General features: G+C 40.0%; 1 protein-coding gene across 1 annotated transcript; it reads right to left on the reverse strand.

The window, feature by feature from the left end:
• Positions 1-8,338: 8,338 nt before the first annotated feature.
• LOC125126501 (sperm-associated acrosin inhibitor) lies at positions 8,339-12,640 on the reverse strand. Its single transcript, XM_047778986.1, has 5 exons — positions 12,127-12,640; positions 11,695-11,771; positions 10,479-10,516; positions 9,414-9,529; positions 8,339-8,701 (listed from the first exon to the last, which is right to left on the reverse strand). Exons 2-5 carry the CDS (start codon positions 11,759-11,761, stop codon positions 8,629-8,631), a joined length of 294 nt encoding a protein of 97 aa, XP_047634942.1. The 5' UTR covers positions 11,762-11,771; positions 12,127-12,640; the 3' UTR covers positions 8,339-8,628.
• Between the last annotated feature and the right edge of the window lie 1,489 nt (positions 12,641-14,129).

The raw sequence follows: 14,129 nt of genomic DNA on the forward strand, positions 1-14,129 counted from the left end.
CCCCATACTGCTTTTGTTATTTGGAGCCTTTGTGGCTCCATGCAAATTTTAGGATTTCTTTCTATTTCTGTGAAAATGCCATTGGAATTTTGACAGAGATTGCACTGAATCTATAGATTATTTTGGGTAATCTGGATATGTTAACAATTTAAATTCATCTAATAAATGAACATAGGATATCTTTGCATTTATTTATGCCTTCAATTTCATTCATCAAAGTTTGCCTCCTTGATAAATTTTCCCTAAGTGTTTCATCATTTTGATGCTATTATAAATGGAATTTTTTCTAAATTTCCCTTTCAGATAGTTCATAGTATATGTACATGCAACCAACTTCCCTATGTTGATTTTTTTTATTTTGCAGATTCACTGAATTTATTTGTTCTAAAACATTTTTGGTGGCGTCTTTAGAGTTTTCTCTATATAAAATCATGTCATCTGCCAACAGAAGCAGTTTTATTATGTATGATGTGTAATGTACGGTAATGATGCATTTATGAAATCTACATTTGTCTAAACCAAAAAATTCTACAATACAAAGAGTAAACTCTAATGTTTATAAACTAAAACATTATTTGGTAGGTTGGAGGAAACTTAGAATGCAGATGGTAGCAAAATAATCTCATTGTGTTACAAGTGTAGGAAATAACCCAAATGCAGGGGGAATGTGACGACCTTAGTAACTTCACTACTAAGTGGAGTCTGGAAGACTAACAGCAGAAGGTACTGCACGTAAGCACTGTTCTCTAGTTGATAAACGTTTTCTTTTTCCCCCAGAGTATACAGTTAACAGTTCTGATACTCCTATTCATGTATACTAACATGTAACATTAAATAGAGATGGAAGCCAGGTTTGTCACTGTTAAAATGGGAAATTAGGGGTGAACAAGAGGAAAGAAGAGTCAGCCGTGCAGAGGTGTACTCACCTTGATGCTACTCCGAATTCATTGGGTTAGACTTGAAGACGCCCCTAGAACTCGTGTTCATCTCCATACAGATACAGATCACTGTGTGTAAACACATTAATAGATATGCGTATACATGCGGGTTAGCACACGTGTGCGTGTTTCTTTGCTGTGTCGGCCAGGATTGCCCAGAGACTGTGTCGCCTCAGTAGCAAAACCCATTTATCATCCAGACCTTGGTTTCTAATACCGTTCTCCCAAAAAAGAAACCCTGTGAACCAGCAAACCAAACAGCAGAGCAGAACCAGCAGAGCAAAACCCTGTAGAAATGGCTGATTCTAGAACCGGGACGGGAAATGTACAAGATGAATGGAATGTTCTGTAATGCTGAAAAGTAAGTGCTCAAAAACAAAACAGTTCAGCAATGGTGGTATGTCAAAGGGACACAGAAGCCAGCTGAGAGAAGTCGAAGTATAAAACAGGTTCAGCAACATCAATAACAGCAAAATAAATAAGTGCGTTTTAACCCGAATTAGTGCTATGAAGTGATTTAAACATAGCAACATCGAGACTAACCACATCGCTGTGCAAAGATGAGTGTCAGGATTATCAGAAATCAGCTCCGAGAGATACATGGCTGGTAATGGTGCATGAAAAGACGTTAAGTATCAGTGGCCGAAAGGAAAAAGTATAAACTAAAACTCTGTTGTTCATATTCCTATCATTTTTCAGGCTTAAAGCTTTTTGTTTTGCTTCTTCTTTTGTGACCAATATAACAAGATTATGATTTAAAATCGTGCCAACAGAATGTCTAATGATACCTTTCTAAAGAGGCGACTGGTCAGAGTAAAGGCTGCCTGAGTACTAACTCTCTGTACGGTTTCTATGTCCCATGGGAAAAAAAATTATACTGAGAAAACATCACAGTTATAAAAACTTAACCAAGAATTACTTTAAGCCTGCTTCAGATAGTTAAATTAACAAATCTGATTTCCATGAAAATGAAGATATATTTCAGCAGTGCTTTACATGTTATAGTGGGCTACTTCTGAATGGAAGTTGTGTGTCAAAGGAGTTGTAATGATATCTAACCTAAATAGTCTATATTTTATTTATTCTTTAAATTTTTTTATAGAAAAGCTATTTTATTTCTCTGGTTAGGTAATTCACATGACCTTTTTGGTTCACTCCTCTCCTCTTTTTTCTTTTTGTTGAAGTATATAGTTAATTTACAGTATTATGTTAATTTGAAGTGATAGCAAATTTCTTTTCAGATTCTTTTCCATTTTAGGTTGTTACAAAATATGGAGTATAGTTCCCTGTGCTGTACAGTAGGTCCTTATTTACTTATTTTATATATAGTAGTATATATAAATTAATCCCAAACTCCTAATTTACCCCCCTGCCCCCGCTCCAACTATGACCTTTGGTAACCATAAGTTTGTTTTCTATGTCTGTGAGTCTGAGTTTTGTAAATAAGTTCTTTGTGTCATTTTTAGATTCTGCATGTAAGTAATATCATACGATGTTTGTCTTTCTCTGACATACTTCACTTAGTATGATAATCTCTAGGTCCATCCATGTCGTAGCAAATGGCATTATTTCATTCCTGTTATGACTAATACTCTCTTGCATTTATGTGTGTACCATATACCACATCTTTATCCATTCCTCTGTCAGTGGACACTTAGGTTGCTTCCATGTGTTGGCTGTTGTAAATGGTGTTGCTGTGAACATTGGGGTGCATGTATCTTTTTGAATTACGGTTTTGTCTGGATATATGCCCAGGAGTGGGGTTACTGGATGATACGGTAGTTCTTAGTTTTTTAAGGAACCTCCATACCATTCTCCATAGTGGCTGCACCAATTTACCATCCCACCAACAGTGTAGGAAGGTTCCTTTTTCTCCACACGCCGTCCAGCATTTGTTATTTGTAGACCTTCTAATGGTGGTCACTGTGACCAGTATGATACCATTGGTTTGACTTGCATTTTTTCTCTAATAATCAGCCATGTGGACAACTTTTTCATGTACCTCTTGCCCATCTGTAAGTCTTCTTTGGAGAAATGTCTACTCAGGGCTCCTGCCCACTTTTTGCCTGGGTCGTTTGCTTTTTTGATATTGAGTTATATAAGCTGTTCATATATTTTGGAAATTAACACCTTGTCAGTTGCTTCATTTGTAAATATCTTCTCCCATTCCATAGGTATATGGGTTTTGCTATAATTTAGATCACAGAATGTTTTTTCTTTGTGCTCTTCTAGGAGTTTTATGGTGGCATGTCCTATATTTAGTCTTTAAACCATTTTGAGGAGTTCCCGTCATGGCGCAGTGGTTAACGAATCCAACTAGGAACCATGAGGTTGCGGGTTCGGTCCCTGCCCTTGCTCAGTGGGTTAATGATCTGGCGTTGCCGTGAGCTGTGGTGTAGGTTGAAGATGCGGCTCAGATCCTGTGTTGCTGTGGCTCTGGTGTAGGCCGGTGGCTACAGCTCCGATTGGACCCCTAGCCTGGGAAACTCCATATGCCGCGAGAGCGGCCCAAGAAATAGCAAAAAGACAAAAAAAAAAAACATTTTGAGGGTATTTTTTTTGTGTGGTCTTTTTTGCCTTTTCTAGGGCTGCTCCCATGGCATATGGAGGTTCCCAGGCTAGAGTCTAATCAGAGCTGTAGCTGCTGGCCTAGGCCACAGCAACGCAGGATCCGAGCCGCATCTGTGATCTATACAATTTTTTTCTACTCTACAGCATGGTGACCCAGTTACACATACATGTATACATTCTATTTTCGCACATTATCAGGCTCCATCATAAGTGATGAGACGTAGTTCCCAGGGCTACACAGCAGGATCTCATTGCTAACCCATTCCACAGGCAGTAGTTTGTATCTGTTAACCCCAAGCTCCCAATCCTGCCCACTCCCTCCCCCTCCCTCCTGGCAACCACAGGTCTATTCTCCAAGCCCATGATTTTCTTTTCTGTGGAAAGGTTCATTTGTGCCGTATATTAGATTCCAGATATAAGTGATATCATATGGTATTTGTCTTTTTCTTTCTGAAACCATCCAACCTAAAAAAAAGAAAAGAGAAACTTGGAATCAACTGGAAAAGAAGGTTTAAAATGGCAATAAATACGTATCTATCAATAATCACCTTAAATGTCAATGGACCGAATGCTCCAATCAAAAGACAGAGTGGCAGACTGGTTAAAAAAGCAAAAAACCTTCAATCTGCTGCCTTCAAGAGACTCACCTTAGGGCAAAGGACACATATAGACTGAAAGTGAGGGGATGGGAAAAGATATTTCATGCCAATGGACAAGACCAGAAAGCAGGAGTTGCAAAACTCATATCAGACAAAATAGACTTTAAAATGAAGGCCATAAAGAAAGACAAAGAAGGACATTATTTAATGGTAAAAAGATCCATTCAAGAAGAGGATATTACAATCCTCAATATATATGCCCCTAACATAGGGGCACCCAGATACCTCCAACAAATACTAACAGACATAAAAGGAGAAATTGATGGGAATACAATCATAGTAGGAGACTTTATCACCCCACTCACATCAATGGACAGATACTCTAGACAGAAAATCAATAAGGCAACAGAGATCCTAAAAGACACAATAAAAAGTTAGACTTAATGACATTTTCAGGACATTACATCCAAAAAAGTCAGAATATACATTCTTCTCAAGTGCACAGGGAACATTCTCAAGAATTGATCACATACTGGGACACAAAGCTAACCTCAACAAATTTAAGAGTACAGAAAGTATATGATCCATTTTGAGTTCACTTTTTGGATGAGTGTAAGGTCTTTGTCTAGCTTGTTTTTGCATGTAGATGTCCAGTTGTTTCAGTACTTTTTTTTTTTTTTTTTTGGTGAAAACTAGCTTTACTCCATTGCACTGCCTTTGCTTCTTTGTCAAAGACCAGTCAACTAAATTTATGGAGGGCTCTTTCTGGGCTCTCTATTCTGTTCCATTCATTTGTCTATTCCTTTGCTAGTAATACAGTGTCTTGATTGACTGATTTTTGACAAGAAAAATTTCCAGAAAACTAAAATGTAAAAAAACATTCCTTTTAACAAATGGTCGTGTGACAGCTGCATAGCCACATGCAAAAGTTGAACTTTGTACCCATAATTATCACCATATAGGAAACTTAACCTCAAAATGGATCAGAGATCTAAATGCAGGTAACTAATACTATGAAACTCTTAGAAGGAAACCTAGGTATAAGTCTTTGTGAGCCTGGGTTAGGCAGTAATTTCTTACATGTAATACAAAAAGCACAGGCAACAAAGAAAAGGATAAACTGAAATTCCTCAAATTAAAAAAAAACCTGTGCATCAAAAGATGCTATCAAAAAAAAAAAAAAGACAACCCCAAAATTGAAGAAAATAGTCTCACATCATATAGCTAATAAGGGCCTAGTTTCCAGATTATATGAACAAAACCAAATCAAAAAGAAAAAGACAAGGACCTAATTGTTAAAAATATGCAAAGGATTTTAATAGATATTTCTTCAAAGAAGTTATGCAAATGGCCAATAAGCCCATGAAAAGATGTTAAACATTGTTAATCATAAGAGAAATGTAAATGAAGCCAAAATGAAATACTAATTCACGAACACTAGGAATAAATGTAATTTTTAAAAAAAGAAAATTGTGGATTTGGATGAGAAGATGGAGAAATTGGAACCCTCATACAACCCTAGTGGGAATGCTAAATGGTGCACTCACTGTGGAACACAGTTTGGCCATTTCCTTCAGAAATGTTAGAGTTAGTTATCACATGAAACTTTAGTCCTAGGTATATCTCCATGAGAAACAGAAATATATGGTCACATGAAAGCACCAAGAATATTAATAGCTGCATTATTCATAGTGGCCAATAAGCAGGTATAATCCAATGTCTATGCGCTGATGAATGTATACACAAAATGTGTTATATCAACAAGATGGGATAATATTTGTTCATAACAGAGAAAGCAATATGATAACATGCCACAATATGGAAGGACCTTCAAAACCTTGTCCTAAATGAAAGACATTATTCACAAAAGACCGCCTACCATGTATATAGATACAGAGGCTTACTTTGGAGATATTGTGAGTTTGCTTCCAGACCACCAATAAAGTGAGTAATTTCAATAAAGTAAGACATAACAGGTTTTTTTGTCCTTCCAATACATAAAAAGTCATATTATACTATATCCTGTTTAGTATTATGTCTAAAAATCCCATGTACTTTCCTTAACTACAAATTGCTTTATTGCTAAAAAAAAAAAAAAAAGCTAACCATCATCTGAGCCTTCAGTGAGGCACAGTAGTAGCATCAAAGCTCACTTATCACAGATCACTATAGCAAGTGTAATAATAATGAAAAAGTTTGAGAAATTTCAAGAATTACCAAATAGTGATACGGAGTGAGCAAAAGCTGTTGAGAAAATTGTACCAATAAACTTGTTTAACCCAGGGTTGCCACAAAACTTCAATATATAAAAAAAAATTCATTATCTATGAAACCCAATGAAACAAAATGCAATAAAACAAAATGTGCTTGTAGATAGAGATAAACCTACAAATGTATTACATTCATATGCACAACGTATGCATATTACGTTATTTCATTTTCATGTAATGTCCAGATTAGGCAAATCCATAAAGACCGGAAGTAGTTGGATGGTTGCCAGAATTTGATAGATGGGCAGCTGGTAATTACATTGTGTCAGTTTGGTTGGTTTGTTTTTAAGTGAAGGAGATGGAGGAACTGTTCAGTCATTGGGTCGTGGTGATGAGTACACAACGTAGAGAATACACAGATATGAAAAATAACATTTGCTTTAAAATGGGAAATTTTGGAGTTCCCATCATGGTGCAGTGGAAACAAACCCAACGAGGAACCATGAGGTTGCGGGTTTGATCCTTGGCCTTGCTCAGTGGGTTAAGGATCCGGCATTGCCATGAGCTGTGGTATAGGTCACAGATGCGGCTCGGATCTGGTGTGGCTGTGGCATAGGCCAGCAGCTGTAGCTCCTATTAGACCCTTAGCCTAGGAACCTCCATATGCCGCGGGTGCAGCCCTAAAAAGAAAAAAAAAAACCCAAAACTCTGTTCTCCTTACCAAATGTCAGGTTTTAAATACTAAGTTTTGTATGGCTCACTTTCGTCATGGCTGAACCAGGGAGCTGCTGTCTCCCCAACGAGATTGCTTAAGAACTAAGTTCCATAACTTGGAGGATGTAAGAAGCTGACTGACTAAGCTTATGCGGAAGGTAGTCGTGCAGTCAGGTGGAATCCCCACTCGCTAACAGACACTAATTTCCACCAACACAGAGAACAGTTACACTGTTGGCTTCTGCTTTCCACCTTTGCTCTATCACTTTTACAGGGCATGACACATAGTAGGGTTTTTTTTTTTTTTGTTAAAAAAATATGCTGAGTACAAGGAAAATAAAATAGTTTAAAAATTTTAAATGTATACATGTAAGGATAACCTGACCCCCTTGCTGTACAGTGGGAAAATAAAAAAAAATTATAAAAAAAATTTTAAATGTTCACAAAGTTAAAGAATCCATCTATAAACTCACCAGCATTCACTGAACTTTTTTTTGTGTGTGTGTGTGTATCTTTTATAATGAAAAAGGCCATGAAAGTAGCTGAATGAATTTCGGTACTGTGGCTCTAAAACTGTACATTTTAGTGGAAATTGTCACTTAGAATTCCTTCTAAAGAATGTAAATGACTAAGTGACTCCCATGTAGGTCACTCTCTTAAGGTGAAAATGTTTGCTGACGAGGGGAGCAGGTCTGCTGTCGCATGCGTGGCAGACCGAAACGTGCTTTCTGATAGTCCACATTTCTGCCCTGAAAATTAAGCTCTGAATGAGCACTTGTCTCCTCAGATAAGTGCTCACTCTCTTGTTGCTTGTGAGACGAAGAGAAAGGGAGAAGCGTCAGACTTGGAGCGTGGATGGGTGTGCTGGGTTGGCAGTGGCAGAGCTGCCTGGCGTCCCCCGATCTCCCCGCTAGCTCCTGACTGATGTGTGAGAAACGAAGAAAGTACCGTACAGTTTTTCCCCCAAGCCCCAGAAATCACACAGGATCCTGGAATAGTTTCTGCAATTCACTCAATTACAGATGATGTCCTACGGTTTAGAATTTAGGTCTCTCTCGCCCCACATACATTTGCGATCAGAAGATTGACCTGGAGCACTCGTGAGAATGCGGGTTCCAAGATTCCTCTTGTAGAGGTTTGATTCTTTAGCATAAAGAGAAACTCAAGTGTCTGTCCTTTCAATAAGCACCCAAGTAATGTATTATTTGTTCGCCTTGGAGAAATTTTTTTTTTTAAATTATACCTACCATTAGTATTCCTGAGAGTTAACCCACTGACTCAAGAAAAGGTATTTTAATAAAGGTGATACTGTTTATCATTTTATTGATTGAAACAGTCATGATTATAAGTTGCATTGGGTTTTCTACTAGCAAACACACAATTAAGATAGGTTTTCAACTGTCACTGAATAATTGAACATAGAAAATAAGAATCCGTCGTTTGCAGGTTCTTAGCGTAGGAGAAATTGTTGGCATTCTGTATTCCGCCTTGCGTGCCATGGAAGGCGCTGTCTGCTCACCCAGGAATGTGAAGGCCTGACTGAGAAGACTCACGGCTTGTGGAATCTATTGCAAAATACGACTGCTATGAAAACCATCAGGAGCGTGCGGCTGAGGCGTGTTCCCGGCAACGACCCCAATAACCAAAGTCCAACTTTTCATTCCTTCCTCTGTAAAAAAGAAAAATTATTTTTAAAGACTAGTTGGAATTGCCTGAGTACTGCATCAAGTGCTTCTCAAGGAGGAGAACCTGAATGTGGGGTAGGAGGAGGAGACACTTCCACAGGCAGCTGGGGTCTCCCCCACCCACGTCCTCCCCCCCCCCCCGCCCCGGGCTACTGGGCTCTTCATGCTCCGTCCCGCCCCAGCCTGGGAACCCGCCCCAGACCTGAGAGAGGAGGATGACAGGTTGTCGGAGAGACTCTCTAGAAGCAGAAGCTGACCTGGGGCTCAATGAGGGAAACACCGGGGAGAGAAAATGGGGTGGGAAGAAGGCCGCTGGCTGCGCCTTGAGGCCGCAGCCTCCCTTAGGGTGAGGGAGGCAGGGAGGCGGGGTGGGTGGGGTGCCCCAGGCCCCAGAGCGCCCTGTGCACGAAGGAGAGCGTGCAGTCTCGTCATGGAGTTCCGCAGACGGGATGGCACGTCAGCGGAGTTCTCTCCTGGCACCAACTGCGTGGTGGGATGCATTTAGATTTCTGTGCCCGGCGAGTTCCCTTCGTGGCTCAGCGGTTAATGGGCCCGACTAGGATCCATGAGGATGCGTGTGTGTGAATATATATACATGTACTGTGCCTAGACTATCAGAAACATGGACGTTCCTATCCTTTTTTGACGGTTTCTTCATCATTTTGGGAGAGCCGTTATTTAGTATTGTGTTCTTACAGCTTTTCACTGCAGAATATGCAGGGATTGGAGTACGATTTGCCATTGGTTCCACAGATTGGATCCATTTCTCTGGTGCAAAAAAATAAATGACTCCTGTACACATTACAGTCTGGCTGTTAAATATAAGGAGACAACATAACATTTTTCAGATAATTGCCTTTTGGAATAAAATTTTCTTTATCAATACAAACTCTTATGCATTAAAATGGAATATATTTTATATTGAGGTTTCACAATAAAAATCAAGATAGCTCCAACCTGCTTAGATATAAAATTACATCTATTGGTAACCGCAATACTGTTTTCTTCCAGCATCCAAATGCTTGGATGCAGCGGTATGATTTAGGCTCTGCTGTGCCTCATACCTGGGCCAGATTTTGTCCGGTATCTCATACCAAGAGAAATCATGAATCAAAATCTGTTATAATTGCCCCATCTTTCTCAAAAGTTCCCACGGGACAGATGACAGTTTGAAACTGTCACCATCTCTGTATGCGCATATATAAAGTGTGTGTGTGCGTCTAGCCGCGTAGAGGTTGTCTGTGTAGGGAGGGCAGTGGTAGCAGGTGACAGAAGCAGTCGTGGGGGTGCTTCTTACATCCTGCTTTTTAAGCGTCTGTAGACAGTTGTACCCACGTACATGCTCAGACCCGCAGCTGACTGTCTTCCCTCTGCGTAGGGTTTAAACTCTGATTATATGAACACCATCATTCTTATATTCCTCCAAGTGGAGAATTATTCCTTAATCCTCTTGTTTTGCTAGGATAAACAACTCTACCTTAAATACCCTTTAACTCTTTAGATCCATGTATATAACAGGCTTTATGCCCAATAATAAAATATTGAGGAATGGGATATTTTTACCCTGTCTGCAATAACAAAGGGTTTTACATGCCTGCCAAGATTCTATTTCCTGAACTTAGTGAAATAATAACACATTTTTGGGCAGTTTTTGAAGAATTACTCTGTGGTATATTTTGTTTGATAAATTTGCTGTTAAAATTTAAAATATAAAAAGTTAAAATGTTATCTTTTTATTCCAAAATTAATAGTGTAACTTACCTCTTTGCGGGTTTTTTTTGAACGTGCAAAACCAGTTTCTGTAACCAACACAAAAAATGAAAATTAGGAATTCCCACTGTGGCTCAGTGCTAAAGAGCCCGACTAATATCCATGAGGATGCAGGTTTGATCCCTGGCCTCGCTCAGTGGGTTAAGGATCCAGTGTTGCCATGAGCTGTGGTGTAGGTTGCAGACTCGGCTCGGATCTGGCATTGCCGTGGCTGTGGTGTAGGCCAGCAGCTGCAGCTTGGATTCGACCCCTAGCCTGGGAACTTCTATATGCTGTGGGTGCGGCCCTAAAAAAGAAAAAAGGAAACAAAGAAAATTAAAAAGAAAATGAAAGGGGGAAAACAGCGCCATTGGTGGGAAGTACCCACATATTTTAGTAGCAAAATGCTATGCAAATTGCCTCCCCAAAACCCTAAAAGGAGTGAGGCTTTTGTGGCAGAATCAAATCTGGAAACAGGATTCCAAAAACTGTATTTCACAGGGTGAAATGAACTAAGTTCTGCTTAATACTCACGAGACCCTTCTGTGACAATACCGTAGTTCTTATTGCTGTTTTTGTTCTTATACATGAGACATCCTTGTCAGAGAAGAGAGTGCCTTGCTTAATGCCACCTAACATGCCTTGTAGGAAGTCACCTAATACGAGGAATTCATTACTAGTTAATTCATTGGTACTGAGCTTAACTACCATAGATCTGTCCAACACCTTACAGCTCTTTATGCTCTGAAATTTTCATGCGCCACCTTGTGCTTTAAGAAAGGTAAGTTGTCAGCAGAGGGACCAGTGAGTTCTCTCCTCACACAAAGCCTTGACTTTAGGGGACTCAGATGGCAAACAAGAAACCGGCTTGTTGAGGAAGAGCAGCAGGTCTACGCGACATCCTTACTCCCTGCGCTGTGCCTTTAGCGACCAAAGGAGGGGCGATGAGGAAAATGTCTTCAGTCGTAAAGGAACAGCGAAGTTCTACGGCTTACTCAACACCCCCCCACCCCCGTCTCCACCCTTCTAAGGTGGGAATTGAAAAAAGCAGTCTACTGAGGGAATTTTTTTAACAGGTGTTTATCTGCAACACGACCCATTTCCTTCTGTCACTTTGAGCACACACACCCAGAGCAGCAAGCTCCTCCATTCCCAGGTAATGGCAGTTGTTTCCTGCATTTTCTAAGACGTGCGAGTTGGTTCACCTGAGACTGAAACGTTTACTCACCAGAACAAAGAGGTAGTACCAAGGCAATGATGAAAAGAGCTCTGACCCTTGATGAGAAGAAAGCCATTTTTTCAGGTCTGTGGAAGAAACGCGGAAGAATGTTTGTAAGCCATGGCATGGACCGACGGCCCATTTCCACGTGAAAGCTGCTTCTCGCTAAAGGAACTGCTCCACTGCTCTCGAGTTCCAGTTGCAGCGGGCCATTCCCCTTCCCCTCCGCCGCCACCGGGTCCACAAGACATACAGATGAAGAAAGAAACATCAGGACAAGTCCTCCTTCTGTATTTAAGAAAGAGCTACTTACGCTCCCAACCCTTGGCTCAGCCCACAAGAAGTCCGGCTGAATTTAAAGAAATACTCACTTTGGAATTTCAGCTTTTCCTGAGAAAGCAGTGACCTCATGGCAATGGGTCAGCCTCACAGCAGACCTACCTGCGACAGAGAAGGCCGTGGAGGGCGAGGTCTGCGGCTCCAGGAACCGTGTCTGCCTGCCCAGCCGCTCCCGCCGGCTGGGGAGTCTGCTTTATTGGGCTGTAGGTGAGGAGCCTGATGGGGTAAAACAGACGGCCCACAGGAGATAAGACCTTGAGGTCTGCCGTGTTCTGCCTCACAGAGATGTCTCAAGAGATCATCTCGCAGCCGGAGACTGGAACGGCTTTATCTAATGAACTCATGTGTGTGAGGCAGGGAGAAGCAGACAACAGTGCTTTGAACCCTAAGATAGAGAACAGATGTCAGAGCTTTCCGAGCTCCTAAACTGAAAAGACAGGAGAACCAAAACAAAAAGTATGAGTTTGGTGAACTATAATTAGACACATACCTACACCCTTAGGATTTTGCAACACAAGAAGCACATTAAGCTCAACTGGAATTTGATTTTTATCAGCTTTTTTCCTTTTTTAGGGCTGCACCTGTGGCATAGGGAGGTTCCCAGGCTAGGGGTCGAATCGGAGCTCCAGCTGCTGGCCTGTGCCACAGCCACAGCAATGTGGGATCCCAGCCGTGTCTGCCACCTACACCACAGCTCCTTAACCCACTGAGCGAGGCCAGGGATCACACCTGCAACCTCATGGTTCCTAGTCAGATTCATTTCCCCTGTGCCCTGTTCCACCTTTTTATTTTGAGATAAATGGAGATGCTCATAAGGCTGTAGTCACTAATGCAGAGAGTCTTGTGTTCCTTTTAGTCATTTTTCCCCAGTGGGAACAGCTTTTAAAATAATGGTACAAGTTCACACCCAAGAGTGTTCAAAAGCTCTCATATGACTGTCAGGGCAGCCAGCTTTGGGAACTTGGGCTAATGGACAGCATGCAAATGTTAAGAAAAAAAGAGAAAGAAGGCTTGGGAGTGAAGTTGAGACCACGCGGGACAGTGCCCTAAGCTGTGTGATGAACGATTTGATCTTTACCTTGAGGTAAAGTGGGAATCCCTGCAGGGACTGCAGTAGGAAGAGGTATAATCATAGCAGTTTATGTAATCTGCTTCACAATTTGACTCAATGAAAAAACTTTGGCAAATGAAATCCCTGAATTCAAATGCCATCTTCCACTGACTAATTCGACACAATATTCAGACTTTCTAATCCACAATTTTCTAATTTTAAACAAGAGAAATAATTTTTGTCTCATAGATTTGTCATAAATACTAGGGATAACATATTCAAACAGTATGGCACTTAAAATTGTGCTAAACTTGTATCTATCATCTTAAATCTAATCTGCTGTTTTTTTTCAGTGAAGAAAGCCAAGATTTAGAAAAGAACCTTTGACTCTAGCACTATTCCATGCCACTTTAATGGGAGGATATAAAATCTGGTAAATGCAAATATTTTCCTATTATAGTGACTATCATTCTATCACTAGATTTTTGAAATATTTACATAGACAACCATCAGAGATATTTGAGCAGATAATCCTTCTGGCACATAACATTAGAGGGAAAATTAAACTGAAGTTTAGAGTTGAAGTGGTTGTCAAGTCCTTATACCCCCACATGGGACTTCTTATTTGTATTCATTAGCAGAGATTAAGAGCAGAAGACACTGCCTATGAGACACAACAGGCCAGAAACTTTCTAAATTAGCCACTAAACGTAATGTTAGAAGTGTGCATTATTTGATGCATGTCTCTTTTCGGAAGATGTTTACTCTGCACAAATTCATTTTAATATATACGTAAAGGTATAGGTATTTACAACTATACTAAAATCACATATAAATATATGTATGCATATGGATATATACGAATATACTACCATTTATATGTAATAACATTATCATTATAGATACATATATATATACATAGCATACAGATAGATATACACACACATACATGTAGGTTATCTAAGTGTGCCCTAAATGTCACCATAAGTATCTTTTAAATTTTTTTTTATATTGGAGTATAATTGATTTACAATGTTCTATTAGTTAACAGCAA

The sequence above is a fragment of the Phacochoerus africanus genome, chromosome 4 (assembly GCF_016906955.1).
Source record: "Phacochoerus africanus isolate WHEZ1 chromosome 4, ROS_Pafr_v1, whole genome shotgun sequence".
In the NCBI taxonomy this organism is placed as follows: domain Eukaryota; kingdom Metazoa; phylum Chordata; class Mammalia; order Artiodactyla; family Suidae; genus Phacochoerus; species Phacochoerus africanus.